Source organism: Scyliorhinus canicula, chromosome 25 (assembly GCF_902713615.1).
Source record: "Scyliorhinus canicula chromosome 25, sScyCan1.1, whole genome shotgun sequence".
NCBI classification, from domain to species: Eukaryota; Metazoa; Chordata; class Chondrichthyes; order Carcharhiniformes; family Scyliorhinidae; genus Scyliorhinus; species Scyliorhinus canicula.
In genome coordinates this window covers 9,189,748-9,209,446 of record NC_052170.1, presented here as the reverse complement: position 1 = coordinate 9,209,446, position 19,699 = coordinate 9,189,748, and the positions used below count along the sequence as shown (strand labels likewise).

Genomic DNA, 19,699 nt, shown 5'->3' with positions numbered 1-19,699 from the left:
CTGTGGCAGGATTGTTGCCTCCAAATGAGAAGATTATCAGCTCCAGCTCCACACTAAAAACCTGAGGGCATCCTCCTGGCTGATATTTCATAGGAAGGAGTGCTGCACTGTCAGAGGTGCCTTCTTTCAGATGCGATGTCAACGCCAAGGCCCCCAGGTGGACATAAATGATATTGTAGCTACTATTCAAAGAAGAGTCGGATAGTTTGCGGTGTTCCGATTCTGGTTAAGCAATGCCTCAATTTAAAAACTCTCATCCTCGTTTAAATTCTTTTCATGGCCCCCTCCCCTCCTGCCCCATCTCTCCAAACTTCTCCAGCTCTATAATCCGCTGAGAACTACGATCCTCGGACATTTTGTGCTCCTCCAGCTCTGGCTTCTTGAGTATTCTCGATTTTAAATCGCTCCAACCAGCCCCCTTCGGTTGTCTGGGCCCTAAAGCGCTGGAAGTTAGTCTCTAAAACTTATCTCTTTGGCCAAAGCTTTGCTCACCTGCCCCGACATCTGGCTTGGTGGCAAATCTTGTTTGCTAAACCTCCTGTGACTTGGTTTAAGGGTGCAATACAAGAACAGGTTGGTTCTGTTGCTACGGAAAGATACCAGACTGCTTGTTTGGAGGTAACGCACCAGAATGGAGAGGTTGGACTGAATGGCCCCTTTTCATATTGTACCTTCTACTCAAGGCATTTCACAAAGTACTTATCAGCTGTGAAGCGCTTCAGGGCACCTTGCGCAGGTGAAAAGAAAACCCAAGATAAGTTCATTTTTCCCCTCAGTGGAATGCAGATGGACCTTATGGAGCACGATCAGCCTTTTAAATTCATCTTTACCAAATTAAACCTTTGCCTAAACTCAAATGGGTTGAATTAAAACGTGATTTGTAAAACAGAGTCCCAACGAAGGTATTAAAGATCAACTCTAGTTTACAAATTTAATCTCAAAGAAAATGTACCAGCCTCCCCGGACAGGCGCCGGAATGTGGCGACTAGGGGCTTTTCACAGTAACGTCATTGAAGCCCACTCGTGACAATAAGTGATTTTCATTTCATTTCATTTTCACGTACCACCCCCACCGTGCAAGACTACAATGTCTGACGGACCAGTAGGAAAGACTGGACGGGACATCAGCCCAGTGTTCAAATCTTAATTTTGACTGAATGTCAGGTTTTATCACCTGCAAAAAAAGCTGGGGCGTGGGTACGGAATTTATTTTAACCAATCTGCCTTGCCTGGCAAATTGTGTACTCAAAGTGTTGGAAGTAATGTTTTATTTATTGCCTCCTATCTCTCTAGTCTCTTAAAGATCTGCCCGGTGCTCCCCAAATTCAATTGCAATGGTAAGGAGCTGTGTAAACGAGTAATTATATATATAAAAAACTCACAAATGATCATCCATTTCCCAGATTTTAAGGGGAGGAAAATTAAAAGTGGCATCTATTTTTGCAGATTTCTGGACTTACCATGTTGTACCAGGCACTGATGATCAATTTCTCTTCTTGGTCTCTTTGGGACTTGTTTTTTTCAAAGTCAGTCTAACAAGGAACATAAAGTAATTTGAAAAAAAAAACACATTTAAAAAAAGGAGCCAGCAAGCCACTGGAATAATAATAATCTTTCTCGTCACAAGTAGGCTTACATTAACACCGCATTGAAGTTACTGTGAAAATCCCCTAGTCGCCACACTCAAAGAGGGAGAATTCAGAATGTCAAAATTACCTAACAGCACGTCTTTCGGGACTTGTGGGAGGAAACCGGAGCACCCGGAGGAAACCCACGCAGACATGGGGAGAACGTGCAGACTCCGCGCAGACAGTGACCCAAGCCGGGAATCGAACCTGGAACCCTGGCGCTGTGAAGCAACAGTGCTAACCACTGTGCCACTGTGCCTCCCCAATAACAGTGCCTGCAGCTCTTCCTGGAAATAGTGCCAATGCGTGACAGTGGATTTGTGTCCATGCAGTTATTCAGGCACGTCACGAATTAGACACAATTAGCTAGCAGTATGGGCCATTCCATGTCACACTATGAAGGGGAGGGGAGCGCTAACAATGTAATTTGAAGGGCAGCACGGTGGCCTAGTGGTTAGCACACCCGCCTCACGGCGCTGAGGTCCCAGGTTCGATCCCGGCTCTGGGTCACTGTCCGTGTGGAGTTTGCACATTCTCCCCGTGTCTGCGTGGGTTTCGCCCCCACAACCCAAAAATGTGCAGAGTAGGTGGATTGGCCACACTAAATTGCCCCTTAATTGGAAAAAATAATTGGCTAATCTAAATTTATAAAAAAAAACAATGTAATTTGAGGCAACCTAAATGTGTTCTCTTAATTGTTTTTTGCAGCAAGTAATGAGATGGATTAAGGATTTGCCTTGTCCTTTGTAACTTTAAGAATAGGATAAAAAAAAACTATTTATTTGGTTACAAGACAATCTACATTGAACCAGCAATTCATGTAAAAGGATTTCTTATATGGCTGAGGAATCAAACGTTAATCCTACAAGAATGTTGTCTAATGAAATCCAAGGCTCCCCAGAAAAATTTTTTTTGTTTTTTAAAATAAATTTAGAGTACCCAATTAATTTTTTCCAATTAAGGGGCAATTTAGCGTGGCCAATCCACCTACTCTGCACATCTTTGGGTTGTGGGGACGAAACCCACGCTAACACGGGGAGAATGTGCAAACTCCACACAGACAGTGACCCAGAGCCGGGATCGAACCTGGGACCTCAGCGCCGTGAGGCAACAGGGCTAACCCACTGCACCACCGTGCTGCCCTGAACAGTTAATTAAGAGGATGACTAACTGTCAGGTGGACAAGAAAGTTGGATCCCTGATATTGGCCCAGTTAGCTTATCTCACTGAAGTAGGGCTGGGAAAATTGGTGGCCATACAATTTGAACTCCAAAGCCATGGGATAAAATGAGGGAAGTCATTTACTGCCAGGCTTCATGTTTGTTAATTACTGGTCATCCTCGGGAATGGCCACTACTGATTGATATCTCGCGGCTGCTAACATCTGTTCACACAAAAGGTGCAACACGTGCGCGGAACTGTGCCACAAGGAGTAAGGAGTCAGCAGGCAGTAGCAGCAACGGGGGAAAAAACTGGGAAGGAATAAGAAAAAGAGTGAAAACTGTGCTGGTAACGGCTATAGGATCCCAGAGCTGGTGAAGCCAGAACCAAGACACAGAGCTTTTCTTTATGGAGAGAGTTTATTGACTTGTTCAGTCTCAGAGCTCTCCTCTCACTCAACCCAGTGCCCCAGCTGTCCCATATTTCTATGTGATCAAAGAAAATTCATACCCATCACCCCTTTCTTTTAACTGCAGCAATGTAATTGACATTAACAAACCATAACAAAGTAACTGACATGACATGCCCTCCTCACTGTAGGATATCAACTTATAATAATTCACAGTAGAAAGAAATTATTTTTTTGGTTCAAACTCTGAATTGTAGAGGCAAAGAAATCTCAGATATACAAGAATATTATCACCGCAATTCCTCTGCATATCACCCAGAAGGCCATGGCCAACATGCAAGATACTGCGGGGGAGACCTGCTTAAGGTTTCTGGAGAAATCGGAAGGAAAAAGATGGCATAGTTTGTTCTGTTGGTAACAGGACTTTGCAGAAAGCTAAACAAGTCGTTTGTATTCTCTCCTCCGGTGTGAACATTCTGCCCGATGCAATTAAGCTACCAATCAATTGGAAAATTAAATGATTGCAAAAACAATTAAGCCAAGCAATTACTGCTATTCTGAATACAAGGGCATCTTGCACTCCCTACGTAGCTTCTAAGCTGTGTCACTCCAGGGAACTGGTGTAATATCATACACCGGGCTGCTCCAGTAAAAAAGTTAGACAGCAAACAGAAGTTATAACTTTAAACGCCCGAGATTTTGCTAGAATTTCTATCAAACACAAGAGCATTTCAAAGATTGAATAAATTGTTCTTCTCTTGTCCAGGCAACAGGGGGAAACTGATTCCACTGGCAGAAGGGTCAATCGCCAGGGGGGAAAAAAAAAAGGGCAAGGCAAGGTGTTATAATGATATAGATGTGCTACACGAGAGAAGCACATTTAATAACAACTTTGAAACGGGAATTGAATAAACACTTGAAAAAGGAACAATCTGCAGAGTTAGGGGAAGGAAGAGAAGTCAGCGATACTAATTAGATGGCTCTTTCAACCCGGCTAATCAAAGGCCTCACCTCCAACAGTTGAATTTTATTCTCTTTCTCATGCAGTTGGTTTTTCAGAGCTTGAACTTCAGGGGCATTTGTTGGAGTTTGCTTTGGGTCGAGAGTTTGGATCACCTGGGAAAAGAGAATTAAAAAAAAAAAACCATCCTGGATGAACTGTTTGGCACTGGGGAAATGTTCGGTTTGTTTTATTTCTGGAATTTAAATGCCTCCCTTACCCTGGGTAATCTGAATGCGCCCAAAGTTAATTTGAAAAAATAAAATTAGCAATCGAAGAGATTCCAATTTTTTTTTTTTCAAATTAACTGGGTCTCAAAGTTTCTTAATCAGACCACACGCAGTTTACATTGCAAAACTTTGTATCTGTTAAGATTTTTAAAATCCTAGTTTTTCTCTGAAAAATAATTCCTTTCTACTCTTTGTGAAACATACTATACCACCCTGCAGTGATCAAAGGGCATACCGTCCGTGCCTTCTCCAAGTACTTCTTATATCTTTCCTCCATGGCTTTCATATCTTCATCTTTCTTCTTCAAAACCTCTTGCAGCTCATCAATCTTTCGGGCTGCTGCCAATTTAAAAACATGAATTGCACATTAAGGGAGCCATGTTTACAGTCTAATGGTGCATTTCATTGAAAAGTAATTTGCTTCCTTCAAATGGGACCCCTGGCTTTCCAAACATTGGTGCAAATTGGTGGCAGTCATGCTTTGAGAGTCAGAGGGTGGGCATTCTCCTTGCTTCTGCATCTTTTCCCTCCATCTCCCAAAGTTACCCATTCAGCTGCATTGGGTCAGTTAGCTCAGTGGGCTAGTGTGTGAAGTAGAATATAGGCCAAACCAGGCAAGGACGGCAGATTTCCTTCCCTAAAGGACATTAGTGAACCGGATGGGATTTTACGACAAATCAACAATGGTCAACATTAGACTTTTTAATTCCAGATTTTTACTGAATTCAGATTTCACCATCAACAGTGCAATACTCTGGGTCTCTGGTTTAATAGTCAAGTGACAATACCACTCTGGACTCCCCTTGCCATCGGCAATATCCTTCCTGCATCTACCCTGTCAAGTCCTGTCAGAATTTTATAGGTTTCTATGAGACCCCACCCTCATTCTTCTAAACTCCAGTGAATATGATCCTAATCGACTCAATCTCTCCTCATAGGCCATCCCAGGAATCAGTCTGGTAAAGCTTTGCTATGCTCCCTCCATAGCAAAAACATCCTTCCTCGGATAAGGAGACCAAAACCGCACACAATATTGCAGGTGTGGTCTCACCAAGGCCCTGTATAATTGCAGCAAGACATCCCTGCTCCTGTACTCGAATCCTCTCGCTATGAGGGCCAACATACCATTTGCCTTCTTCATCGCCTTATCTTCAGCGATTGGGGTACAAGGACACCCAGGTCTCGTTGCACCTTCCCCTCTGTCAATCTATAGCCGTTCAAGTAATAATCTGCTTTCCTGGTTTTGTTACCAAAGTGGATAACCTCACATTTATCCACATTATGCTGCATCTGCGATGCTTTTGCCTACTCACCCAACTTGCCCAAATCATAGGGAGGTATCTCTTCCCCTCCCCCCCCCCCCCCCCCCCCCCCCCCCCCCTCCTCATAGCTCACCCTCCCACCCAACTATGTGTGTCACCGTGTGCCAACCCTCATTCCTACAACTGACAAAATTCATGACTTGAACTACTGGTGGCCTATTTAATTTCTAATCTGCCAGTGGAACCACAACAGTCAAATTCTGGTGGAGTGATTGATAGATTACAGATTTATTGATTGCTTCGTTGATTTATTTGGGACCTTTAAGAATTGATGCAGTATAATTTTTTAATTAGGGTGGAAATGGAATATCCACAAAGCCAAAGTCATGGGTTTCAGATAGAAATATGAGAATTGCTGGTCAAAGCTAATCTGGTTTCAAAAGACATTTTCATAAGGCCTTCGTAATGAATGGACCATTGCTCCACAATACATTTAGGAATAAAAATCAGAAAACACCGAAAGCAAGGTTAGTGCAAGCACCTGATCTTTGTAGGAATGGCATACGTGGCAGATGCACAAAGACATTTAATTAATTTGGACATTAGTGAATTTTAAGCAATGACCAATGCCTGGATAACAAATCATGTTCTAAGTGACAGACAGTGGTTTGAATCAATCAGAAAACCTCAGCCGAGAATTAGAAGTAAAGTAAACAAGGGGCTAAACCATAGACAAGGATTCCCTTAAGAATGTGATCCGTATGACCGATTAGGAAGAAGAATTTTAGTCTTCTGAGATTCTTGAAGCATTTGTGAAAATTACTTTTAATAAAGCCTTTTGCTGAAATGACCATTATGAAATGAAATTAAATGAAAATCGCTATTGTCACAAGGAGGCTTCAAATGAAGTTACTGTGAAAAGCCCCTAGTCGCCTTCAGTTGCAAATCTGGAGTTACTTTCACCGTGAAGCTTTTTGCTTTCAATCTTCAACATCGCGAGGGCTTTTGAATGTACTCTCAAAAGTTTTTTGATTTAATTTTGTACAAACGTACCAAGGGAATTAATGAAAATAAAGAGTGATTTGTATACCTCTTCAACTGAGTGCCTTATCCGGAATAAGAGAATCTTTCAGTGATGCATTGCCAGAGGTGATCAAAAAGCCAAATTGAGGGCAGCACGGTGGCACAGTGGGTTAGCCCTGCTGCCTCACGACGCCGAGGTCCCAGGTTCGATCCCGGCTCTGGGTCACTGTCTGTGTGGAGTTTGCACATTCTCCCCGTGTTTGCGTGGGTTTCGTCCCCACAACCCAAAGATGTGCAGAGTATGTGGATTGGCCACGCTAAATTGCCCCTTAATTGGAAAAAATTAATTGGGTACTCTAAATTTTTAGAAAAAAAAAGGCAAATTGAATTAAATTGGATCTTATGGTGCAATTTGAAGAGGAGCAGGAAATTCCCCCATGTGCCCCAGCCAATAATATTGCTCCCCTAAGTGAATGCTCCGAACTGAACAGACTACCTGCTCACTCATCCCGTTGCTGCATGTGGATCATCATTGGTGCAGGACATGTGCTGCATTTGACCACACAACAGCCAACATACTGCAAAGGTTCAGAGCGTGTGAGGGGCGTCAAGGTGTTTCAATGGGCCGAGGAGCTTCACAATTGCAAGTAATTTTTATTTCTTACCGAAAGGTCCTCCGGCAGGCGATACTTACTGTGGCAGTCAACGGTAGGCTCGAGGTCATCAATGTACTCCCTCTTTTTCTGCAGTTCAGTGTGAGCTTCGTGCAGCTTCTCTCTGTAACAGGATAGAAGGACTCAGCGTGGGGCTGCAGCACCTTTCTCGCGGAGTCAGACACATTACAAGAAGGTGGGGCAAATCAGTAGAATGGATGCATATTAAAGAGGCAATTTTAACAAGGCATTTGCCAATATAAATTGAACCTCCACCATGAACTCGCTAAAAGTTTTTTTTTCACTGAAGGTGGAAAACAGTTGTCAAATACAGCACAACTTCCTTTAAGGGGGGCAAATATTTTCACCCCACGTTAGATTTCAGAGCATCGTGTCAGCTAAAGACAATTAATAATAATAATCCTTATTATTGCCACAAGTAGGCTTACATTAACACTGCAATGAAGTTACTGTGAAAATCCCCTCGTCGCCATATTCCGGCGCCTGTTCGGGTACACTGAGGGGGAATTCAGAATGTCCAAATTATGTAACAGCACGTCTTTCGGGGCTTGTGGGAGGAAACCAGAGCACCCGGAGGAAACCCATGCAGACATGGGGAGAACGTGCAGACTCTGCGCACACAGTGACCCAAGCTGGGAATCGAACCGGGGTACCCTGGCGCCGTGAAGCAAAAGTGCTAACCACTGTGCTATCGTGTCGCAGGAGACTCAAGCTGATGAACTAAGCCACAGGACAGTGGGTTTGAAAGAATGAAGGTCAGACCCTTAGCTGTCCTCTACCCCAATATTGGTTGAGTACTGTTCACATTAAGCGAACCGAACAGGAACTGGGCCAGAATCAGATAGCCTCGTCTCCTGCAAGGCAAAACCATTTTGGATCGGTATATTAAAAGAAAAAGAAATGGAAACAATGAAAAAAACACCGCTAGATAATGGGCAGTAGTGAGAGCAACAAGCAGGTCGAGGAAACAGGCCTAATTTCTGGACCACTTTGTGCACCTCCATTCTGCTATCATGCCTATGGCTCCAGAGCGGGCTGTCTGCTTGCCCTCTTGAAAGAAAGATTAAATATAATTTGCCTTAACCTGTTAACACTCGCACACTGTTAATCAGGGGTGCCCGCTTACGATGACGACAATGAGAAGAATTTCTAAGAACCATTAAAGAAGCAGAATCAAGTCTCCCAAGACAAGTTAAATATTAGCAAGAGCCTTGGTGGAGGGAATTACCACGGTGCCCCTATGTCAGACCTGGTAGGCCGTTGAAATCGGCGTTCACATCGGGGGGGGGGGAGAGAGAGAGAGAGAGAGAGAGAGAGAGAGGGGGAGGGAGAGAAGCGAGAGAGGGAGAGATCCCACCAGCGTTAAGGGCTGGAAAATCTGGTTCTCAAATTTCATACGAATGACCAAACCTGTGGAGTTTGTTTTCTACTTACAAGTGTTCATCCAGCTTCCGTTTCAGCAGATTCGACTGCATGGAGAGAAAAAAAAAGGGGGGGGGGGAGAAAGAGGAAGGTACAGTTGAGTATAGATCACATAGAAATACACAACTGCTCTTTTCATCAAAGATCCACTGAAATAATTTTCACTTTTGCATAAATGGATTAACATAGGGGAGAGTGGGGGAGGGAAGGCGTGATTGAGCACAAAGGACACAGAAAATGGCAGATAATCTAATGGGGCTCCCCGTCCCAACTCTTTCACTCGACCATCAGGTTTATAGTATTTTTATAATCTTTTTAATAACGGTTTAAATCAGAATCCAGCAGGGCTCTTTCGAAGGCCGCCGTGGATGAATCAGATTGAAGTTACAGCTGGTTTACCGTTTCTGAAGTGGACATAATCCAATATGGGGTGGATAAAAATGTTATTCCTCAATCACTTCTTCAACTCAACAGTCCCCACCCTTGTGTGAAAACAAATCTTTCTTCACTTCTATTCCAATTCTTCCCCAGCCCTCAAAACGTTTTGAGCTTCTTACTTCCTTCAGTCTGGTCTTTCTTCTGTGGTCAAGATTTACAAGTTTAATGTCCCACAGCCACTATTTCTTCTCTTCTACTTCTTCCAAGTGTTGTGACAGGGTGTTTACCTTGATTTTCAAATTAAACAGATGCAGAACAGGCAATGTCGACTGAACACCAGTCCTGGGGGTACCCAATGTAGCCAAGAGGATTCAAAATGTCGGAAAGGCCCTGCCTAACTACCGAGTTGTGATGGCTCATAAATAGGTAATTACCACATCAAAAAAAAGAGGCAAACAGCCCCAAACAAAAAATACGTTCGTGATATTGGAAATATAGCATTGTCGGCCCGATACTTAGATTTTCAGACAAAATCTTTAGGCTCGCAAGGTGGATTTAAAATCTCTAGTTCTAGACGCGAGTCAATCTTTGAGGCAAATGTAAACCAAGGGTATATGTCATCAATGGCCAACTTTGTTTCACACCTCGATAGCACCCCTTTGTATAAGCTTATTGTTCAGGTATTTGGTGGGAGTGTGGGGAAATTCAATTCTCACTATTTCAAAGAATCCGTTGACTCTGGAAACACTCAGCAGGTCAGGCTGCACCCGTGGAGAGTGAAACAGTTAATGTGGTACTGAGTTTTCAAACTGCCCCTGTAACCTAAAAAGGGGGGGGTCAAGGAAAATCTGTAGATTTATGCCAATTAACCATTTTTTGGAATTCAGACGCTGTTATCTTATGAACAGCAAACATTGCCTTTGGCAAGTTACATTTCCTGAAACTGTATCAGAATTAGTGCACACATGCTGGTGCACACACATGCACAAAACATGAAGATCAATGCCGTAAATCTGCCAAGGAGAATTGGAGCAGGCTAAAACGGCTTGAAATGATACGCAGATTGAAGACTACACTCAAGGAAAAGATCTCCTTCTGTGTTCCCTTCATTATAGCAGTGACTATGCTTAAAACTGGCTGTAATTCGCATTGGGATGTCCGGATGTTGAACCTGTGGTACTGCTCATCTCAAGTTTTCAGTCGGGGCGACTAACCTTAACTGATTCCACCTATCCATACAAGTGGAGGAAGCTAGTCTTGCCACGAAGAGGAAAGTTTTATGGTCAAAACCCTGCATTATGCCCACAACAATCCAGCGAATTTAGAAATCCTAGCTTGACGCAAAGCATGAAAGACGTTTGAGCGAGATTTTATTTAACGCGAAGGACCAGTGAAAGAGTTAGGTGATAATTTTTCTTCTATAATAGCCAGCAGTGAATTCTATCTACAGCATTCAACCCTTTGAAAAGTCTCAGGTATCACACACTTGCACTTCCAAAATTATTCTTGATGGATTTCCAATTAGATGCGTGCAATTCGACCTTGGAATTGATCATTCTATGGCAACTGATAGTGTGCAGTACAAGCTACTTAGTGAGGGGGCAGGGGCCTTTATCCAGTTATCATTAACAGAGAGGCAGAAACCTACAGTGCAGGAAAAGACACTGCGCTCCACTTAGCAAGTGCCAGTAACATCAAACTTGGGGTTTTAAAAGCCTATAGGTTGCAGGAGAAAGACCAGGCTTGGGAAGGTGAAGTGTTTTAAAACCCATGGGTAAGGGATAGGCCAACAGTTGGAAAAATAGCACACCAGAAGGGCAATAAGGAGGTAGTGGCAGGACTTTAACCACTCCGTGAATTCATATAGGAGCTCAAGGGGCTTGATCCAGGAATATTATCAGGCCATCTTCAACAACAAAGTAATCACTCATCTGTCATCTTCAAAGGGTTAAAACCACGCCCAAACCATAAATCAAGAAAAAATAAGCACTTTGAATGTAAACACTGACCCTTTGGAAGGTTTCAAAATTAAACGGTGATTTAACAGTAGCAAGAAAAAATATGTAAAGTGCACGAGGGCAACCAGTCCGTGCAATTTTCCATTGATTTGTGCTTTTGCTGTACACTAATGCTGGATTGATTTCTAATGCGGATATACTTACAATGACCTATTGCAGATGAAAACACACAAAAGGGAAGAGAAAGAAATACATTAGACATTTATAAAGCAATGGTCATTTCATATTAGTCACTGCCACATTGTACATATAACATCTCCTCAGTAACGAAGCTGTAGCTTTTGAAATACCTCGTATAGATGCCCAGGGCAAGAACAAATCTGTACAAAAGTGATGTTATATATGGGTTTTCAATCTGAAAATTCTCTCTGCACTTCACGAACGATTCAGATTTTTTCAAATTCGTCTCTCCCTGTCTCTGAAACCCTGTCACAACTCTCTGGAATAATGCAGCTCTGCTCAGTATCCCAGATCTGAAATGCTCCACCACTGGGAGGGCCACAATTCTGAATTGCCTCCTTAAAAATCTCCACCTCTCCTTTCAGACTGACCATTTAAACCAAGATTTTGGTCACCAGTCCTAATATCACCGAATGTGCATCAGTGTAAAAAATTTGCTTTATATAACTGTGAGGCATCTTGGAACATTTGATTCGATTGAAGTTGCTTAATTGCTGTTTGCCACACCTGATCTTTCTTTAAATGCCGTAGAATGGAGGAGGATAACAATATAATATGCAATATTCTTGTTTGCGTTTGTAGAAACATCACCAGCAAGCTACTCCAACAATATTCCTCAGCCACAATCAATCACAGGGAGTGCAAAACTGACTGCTTTCATCATCTGCGCGGCATTTCAAATCGCATCTAGCTCCACAGGCAAAATTAGTGTTATGGATCTGGGCCCTTGAACTTCCATCAGGCTAAGCTTCATTTAGGATGTGATACAAACGTGGGTGGGGTGGGCGTGGGTTATGGAGCAAGCAACAGCAAGACAGGCATACATAGAAGGCGGGGGTTACATCAAGGAATTTAAGACGTCACTTGAATCGGCTTGTTTCCCTCCCAGTATTTCAAAATACCAAATAAATTTTACTTTCTTTCTAAAAGGCCACTTCACTCTTTCCAGAAGACCAGGCCAAACAATTGCCCACCACTCATACTCACATCTTCAGCCTTGCTTCCCTGCTCCTGGAGGGCCCTTTGGAGTTGTTCCACTTGCAGGCGCAACTCAGTGATCTGCTGCTGATTCAACCTAGAGACATTGGTGAGCAGGGTTAAAAATTGCATTCATTAACGTTAAACTTCGCAAAAATTTTTCATGTGGTAACTCCTGCTTCGGAGAAAGATCATAAGACTAAAAACAAGAAGATCACAGTGACCTGTAGGAACGAGCTTTATTTCGGAGCACAGGAACAAGACAAAGGCGATAAACCAGTAAAGCTTGTTTGCCAGTGTCCCACTTTCATTTATCCGTCTTGGTTCCCTATTCCTCAACATCTTCACTCAACAAACAATCTTAGATTTTAAATTTTCACTTAAAACCTCAACAGCTTTCTGGGGGGGACAAAAGTGATTCTCACATTGCTCCTGAACAGCCCAGCTCGAATTTTATTACTCTCCTTGTGCTAGACTTCCTATCTATCAGAGGAAACTGTTTCTCCATCTTCCCGATTCCTAACCACAAATAGATTATCCCTTTATCTTCTGCAATCATTACAATGAAAAGAAAAAGGTGTTTACGGGACGTGGGCGTCGTTGGGTTAGGCCAGCATTTGCTGCCCATCCCTTGATAAGGTGGTGGTGAGCTGCCTTCTTGAACCGCTGCAGTCCCTGTGGTATAGGTTAGGGAGGGAATTCCAAAATTTTGATCCAGCAGCAGTGAAGAAACGGTGATGTATTTCCAAGTCAGGTTGGTGTATGGATTGGAGGGGTAACTTGCAGGTGGTGTTGTTGCCATGCATCTGATCCCCTTGTCCTGACAGGCAAAGGTCGCAGGTTAGCAAATGCTGTCAAAAGAGCCTTGGGCGAGTTGCTGCAGTGCATCTTGTAGATGGTATGCATTGTTGTTACTATGTGCCAGAGGTGGATGGAGTTACTTTGATGGTGGTGGATGGGGTTTCAAACAAGTGAACTGCTTTGTCCTGGATGGTGTCGAGCTTCTTGAGTGTTGTTGGAGCTGCACTCATCCAGGCAAGTGGAGAGTATTCGATCACACTCCAAACCTATGCCTTGTAGATGGCGGACAGGTTCTGGGGAGTCAGGAGGCGAGTTACAGGCTGCAGAATTCCCAGTCTCTGACCTGCTCTTGCAGCTACACCATTTATGCAGCTGGCCCAGTTAAGCTTCTAGTCAATGTTATACCCCAGGTAGGGCAGCACAGTAGCGCAGTAGTTAGCACTGCTGTCGTACGGCACTGAGGTCCCAGGTTCGATCCCGGCTCTGGGTCACCGTCCGTGTGGAGCTTGCACATTCTCCCCCACAACCCAAAAATGTGCAGGTAGGTGGATTGGCCACGCTAAATTTAAAAAAAATTAATAATTTAAAAAAAAATAAAGTACCCAATTACTTTTTTCTCCCCCAAAAAAAGGGGCAATTTCGTGTGGCCAATCTACCTAGCCTGCACATCTTTGGGTCGTAGGGGTGAAACCCACACAAACATGGGAAGAATGTGCAAACTCCACGTGGATAGTGACCCAGGGCCGGGATTCAAACCCGGGTCCTCAGCGCCATAGGTGGCAGTGCTAACCACTGTGCCACGTGCCGCCCCCTGGCCACGCTAAATTAGCACTTAATAGGAAGAAATGAATTGGGCACTCTAAATTTTCTTTTTAAATGTTAAACCGTAGGATGTTGATGGTGGTGGAATTCAGATGCAGCTGTGCTCGGTGTAGTTTAAGCAACCTGTCCTCCTAATTTAGACTTTTAGCCATATTTCAGCTTTTGCTTAGTGTCTGAAAGCTGTTATAACCCTGAAATAAGAGAGTGGAGGTGAGCTGTGCCGCTGACTTCTATCTGCATATATATGAGAATCTAAGGTGCCTCACAGCCTTTACATCAACATCTCATGTGGTGATGCCAACAAATCTTGTGCATCTGATTTGGGATTTATCCTTCAATGCAGTGAGAGTCAATTCTAAACCTCCAGTCCCACTAAATTGAGAGCTGTCTGAGCTTCTGGCACTGCATAATTCGGGCTGGCGGATCACATTATGGCACCTAATTTAGATTCTCAAGCCTCTGAAACTGCGAAGGTATATGTAACACTATACCCCAGCACCAGTTATTTCGCTCTTCCTGGAGCGGAGAACCAGCAAGGCCGCCGCCGCTGCTGGGCTCCAGCTGCCTCCAACACACAAATTCAGAGCAGGCAATCGGCGAGGGCGACTAAAAGCAGGGAGGTCGACGCAGGCACATAGGGAGGATGCCGACTGGTTGACGCAGGCACATTCGGAGAGGGATGTGCTGGTGGGTTGACGCAGGCGCATTCGGAGAGGGATGTGCTGGTGGGTTGACGCAAGCGCATTCGGGGAGGGATGTGCTGGCTGCTCACCTGTTTTCATTCTCCAGTTTGTGTTTGCCCCTGTTGGCATCATCCAGCACACTCTGGAACTCTGTTAACTGGTTGTTGCACGTCTCCTCTTGTTGTACACGCAGCATCTTGTTCTCACGCTGCAGCTGGATGATCTTCTCCCTGAAAGCATTACAGGCTACAAGTCAGTGCCACCAAGCTAAGTACTAAAAGTAAAAGTGAAGTTGCCATAGTCCCAGATACCCAGAGGCTACCTTCCCCTTTGAGGGGGGAGAGCTGACTGGTGGTGGTGATTTAACCTCAAGGTCTCTTGAGGGGCAAAGTTGAGAAAGCGGGGCCCTTCATGAATAACCTCACCCGTTACGGGAATTGAACCCACTCACTCCACATCCCAACCAGCTATCCAGTCAACTGAGCTAAAGCGGCCCCCAAGTACCAAGCTTTATATGGTACTTCTTTTTAAAGGAATACACCCGCAGTTTGAGCTCTTTAGAAAGAAGGAACGTGCATTTGAATGGCAGCCTTCATGATATCTACTTCCAATGAATACAGAGTCATTAACCGGCTCAATCTCTCCTCATACGTCAATCCCACCATCCCAGTTATAAGTCTGCTAAACCTTTTTTGCACGCCCTCCAATGCAAGAAGATCCTTCCTCAGATAAGGAGACCTAGGGCAGCACGGTGGCCTAGTGGTTAGCACAACCGCCTCACGGCGCTGAGGTCCCAGGTTCGATCCCGGCTCTGGGTCACTGTCTGTGTGGAGTTTGCACATTCTCCCCGTGTCTGCGTGGGTTTCGCCCCCACAACCCAAAGATGTGCAGAGTAGGTGGATTGGCCATGCTAAATTGCCCCTTAATTGAAAAAAATAATTGGGTAATCTAAATTTAAAAAAAAAAGATAAGGAGACCAAAATTGCAAACAATATTCCAGGTGTGGTCTCACCAAGGCCCTGTATAACTGCAGCAAGACACCCCTGCTCCTGTAGTCGAATCCTCTCGCTATGGCCAACGTACTATTTTGTCTTCTTTACCCCCTGCTGCACCTGCATGCTTACCTTCAGAGCCTGGTGTAGGAGGACACCCAGGTCTGGTTGCACTTTCTCCTCTCCCTTTCAGATAATAATGAAGGAGGTGGTCCTCCAGCCCATCTATGTCAGCTCTTTGAAAGGTCTGCCCCTGCTCCCTTGCCAAGGCCTGAAAATTTCTGATCCAGTCGCACAATAAAGGGATAGCATTTGTACAGCAGCTCGTCAAGGCTTCCCATCCCCTAAAGAGCTGAATGATTCATCGGTCTAGGCTAGCAGTCCCAGCATACTCACTATCGCTTAGAGAAGCGTGGCAACCATCCTGTACGCAGAACCCCCACAAACTGTAAAATAATAAATCTGTTGGAGCTAAATCAGTTGTGATGTAAACACCAGAAGCTCCTCCCACCTCCAACAGCACCACAGGATCTCCCAAAATATTTTTTGATGCGTTACTACTTGCAATATAGGGTCTTTCTAAAGATAGCTGGAGCATGGGGCACACGGAGAGAGGAGAAAGAAGGGAAAGCTAAGACACACATGCCCAAACTTTGATAGGTTTTGAAACCCGTAGCAATAAACACTAGCTAATGTTAACTGCTGGATCACTGGTACAGCTTTCTAATATCCTCTAGTGGTAGAAATAGAAACTACATTTCCCATTTTCACACAAAATATATCACAATCGCTATTTTGCCTTCAGTCATGATCTGAAAATAGATTTGCATTTCTTCAACTTCAAAATGTTAAAAACCTAATTTTGCATTCAAGTGAAAAATCATTGCGTTACATTAATTTTTTTTTTGGTTAGATTTGTTCATGGGCTGTGGGCATGGCTAACTTGGCCAGCCTTTATTGCCCATTCCTAACTGCCCTCGAGGTGGTGGTGGTGAGCTGTCTTCTTGAACCGCTGTATTCTACAAGGTGTGGGGACATCCACAGTACCGCTAGGGGAGGGAGTTTCAGGATTTTAACCCAGCAAAAGGAAGGGGGATGTATTTCCAAGCTGGAATGGTGTGTGGCTTGGAGGGGGGCTTGTAGGCGATGGCGTTCTCGTGCACCTGCTGCCCCGGTCTTTCCGGTTGGTACAGGTTGTGCTGGTCGAAGGAGCCTCGGTGAGTTGTTGCAGTGCATTTTGGGCATGGTACAATTCAATTGCACTGACTTTTGATGGAGCACGCTGCTGCAGATATTGTTGCCCTTCAGTGCCTCAGAGCTATGCGACTGTGCTTAATGACAAGTGTCTGTCACAAGGTATTTGATTAAAGTGCAGTTTATTGCGATTCACCTGCAGTAACCAGAGGGGGCAGTAATCCTCTGGTGGGTGGTGTGTGTGTGTGTGTGTGTGTGGGGGGGGGGGGGGGGGGGGGGGGGGGGGGGTGAATATGTGGAACATCTGATGTTATGAAACGGGGGGGAGGAAAGAGTCTAAATATTCTGTTTAAGTTTGAGCCTAACCACATGCAGAGATAACCTCTTGTGTGGCAGTGACTTGTCATTGTTGTAGTTGTGCTCTTCAGTTTTGCAGTGCACAGTGCCTTTAAGTTCCAAGGCCTACACACTGCCTTTTGGGTTGCCATGCACATAGAATTTACAGTGCAGAAGGAGGTCATTTGGCCCATTGAGTCTCCACCGGCCCTTGAAAAGAACACCCTAATTAAGCCCACACCTCCACCCTATCCCTGTAACCAAGTAACCTCGCCTAACCTTTATTTATTTATTTATTTGGACAATTTAGCATAGCCAATCCACCTAACCTGCACACCTTTGGACTTGTGGGAGGAAACTGGAGCACCCGGAGGAAACCCCACGCAGACACGGGGAGAACGTGCAAATTCCACACAGACAGTCACCCAAGCCGTGAATCGAACCTGGGACCCTGGAGCTGTCAAGCAACTGTGCTAACCACTGTGCTCCATGTGCTGCACAGCGGGAACATTGGTGGGAGGTGACCTGCAGCATTTGCAAATGGGGGGAGGGGGGGGTCCATCACTGATGGAATCTGCGCAGTGACAAAGGCGGTAACTAATAAACATAAACTAGTACAAACGTGAACACGGTCGAGAGAAACTGGGCAGGGACAAGAGGGGCTGCGGGTGGAAATGTTTTATTTCCTTTATCCTGTCATAGGATGTGGGGGTCGCTGGCAAGGCCAGCACTTGTTGCCCACAGGGCAGTCAAGAGTCAACTACTTTGGTATGGGGTGGAAGTCACATGTCAGCTAGACTGGGTAAGGACGACAGATTTCCTTCCCTAAAAGGCCTGCTGAACCGGATAGGCTTTTACGACAATTTTCCATTCCAGAATTATTAACTGAATTTAAATTCTACCAGCCGCCGTGGTGGGATTTGAACCCGTGTCCTCACAGCAATAGCCGGGCCTCTGGATTACTCGTCCCGTGAAATTATTGCTCTGCTACCGTCTCCCCGCCCTCCCCGCAGTCAAAGACAGACTTACTGGAGCTCCGCAGGAACCATCTCGGCTGCAAGGTTCCCCACTGACAAGTCTTCATCGAATGCTGTATCTGAGCACAAAACACAGACCCAAAAGAGGTTATATACACTGCGTGTATATAACATGATTAGCTACAGACATTCCTCCCCCATATTAGCAGGCTGGAGCATCATCAGTGATGTTAAAACGCAGATTACCGTACTGCTGCAGTACACAGCTCTTGGTGATTCAAAGAGGCTGCCAGATCTTTATGGGCCTGGTGGGTAGGGTTCAGGCAGGCCTACAGGAGGTGGGGTAGCCTCCCTCTGTCCTTGGCAGGCCGAGTGCAGTCCGTGAAGATAAACTTTTTCCCAAATTTTCTGTTCCCAATCCAATGCTTGCTTTTTTTTTTGCCAAGGGTTATTTTTGCGGGGGTGGAAAGGCTGATTTTGTCCTTTGTTTGGGGTGGATTCGTCGAACGGCCCTGCCAAGTCAGGCAGTTAGGGGGTTTGGCGCTGCCGGAGCTTGCTCCATTACTACTGGCCGGCGAACTCGGAGGAAGTGTTGGGTTGGTGTAGGGATCAGGAGGCAGTGTGGGCGAGGATGGAGTCGGCCTTATGCAAGGGGCATGGGGCTGCGGGCGCTGGTGACGGCCTCGCTGCCGTTCTCTCCAGGGAAGTGTTCAGGTAATCCGGTGGTACTTGCGACGTTGAAAATCTGGCGTCAATTTTGGCAGCATTTTAAATTAGGTAGGACTTTGAAGCGGGCGTCGGTTTGCGATAATCATATGTTTGAGCCGGCACGGTTGGATGCCAGGTTTCGGGGCTGGGTGGGTGGCATCGGGGACTTGTTTCTGGAGCCTGGAGGAGCTGTCGGAGAAACTCAGGTTTTCGCAGTGCGGAAAGCTTTAGATATCTGCAGTTGAGGGACTTTGTGAGGTTTTCCTGTCGTTTCTGGTAGTGCTGCCATCCTCACGGATGGGAAGGGTTTTGACGCTTGCGGGGATGGAAGAGGGAAGTTCCTCCGGAATTTATGGGAGGATAATGTTGGAGGGGATTAAGGCCAAGTAGGAGGAGGAGTTGGGGGTGGCATTAGAGGAGGGGGTATGGTGTGAGGCCTTGTGTAGGGTGAGCGCCACTTCCTTGTGCGCGAGACTGGGGCTGGTACAGATGAAGGTGGTAAACCGGGCACACTTAACTAGGGCGAGGTTGAGTCTGTTGTTTGAGGGGGTGGAAGAGAAGTGCGAGCAGAGTGGGAGGGGCCCAGCAAACCACGTTCATATGTTCTGGGCGTGACCTGAGCTGGTGAAATTTTGGGTCTCCTTCTTCAACACCATATTGGAGATTTTACACATGGATTTGGAACCCAGTCCCCTAGTGACCATATTTGGGGTGTCAGACATGCGTGTGCATGAGTATGCGTGCATGTACATGGTTGTGCATACATGTATATATGCATCTGTGCGTGTGTGCGCATATGTGCATGGGTGCATATGCGCGTGTG

General features: G+C 45.2%; 1 protein-coding gene across 3 annotated transcripts in view; it reads right to left on the bottom strand.

The window, feature by feature from the left end:
- The window catches only part of LOC119957051 (protein Hook homolog 3-like), a 61,524-nt gene that overhangs the window by 1,756 nt on the left and 40,069 nt on the right, over positions 1–19,699 (bottom strand). Inside the window, exons 14-22 of one of the 3 annotated variants that reach the window (XM_038784657.1) lie at positions 18,221–18,287; positions 14,759–14,899; positions 12,373–12,460; positions 11,350–11,355; positions 8,822–8,856; positions 7,408–7,490; positions 4,664–4,767; positions 4,210–4,314; positions 1,461–1,532 (exon numbers count right to left, since the gene is read on the bottom strand). In XM_038784657.1, coding sequence (XP_038640585.1) covers positions 1,461–1,532; positions 4,210–4,314; positions 4,664–4,767; positions 7,408–7,490; positions 8,822–8,856; positions 11,350–11,355; positions 12,373–12,460; positions 14,759–14,899; positions 18,221–18,287 — 701 coding nt within the window. The remainder of the gene's footprint in view (positions 1–1,460; positions 1,533–4,209; positions 4,315–4,663; positions 4,768–7,407; positions 7,491–8,821; positions 8,857–11,349; positions 11,356–12,372; positions 12,461–14,758; positions 14,900–18,220; positions 18,288–19,699) is intronic. The other 2 variants (XM_038784660.1, XM_038784658.1) reach the window with 2 other exon arrangements.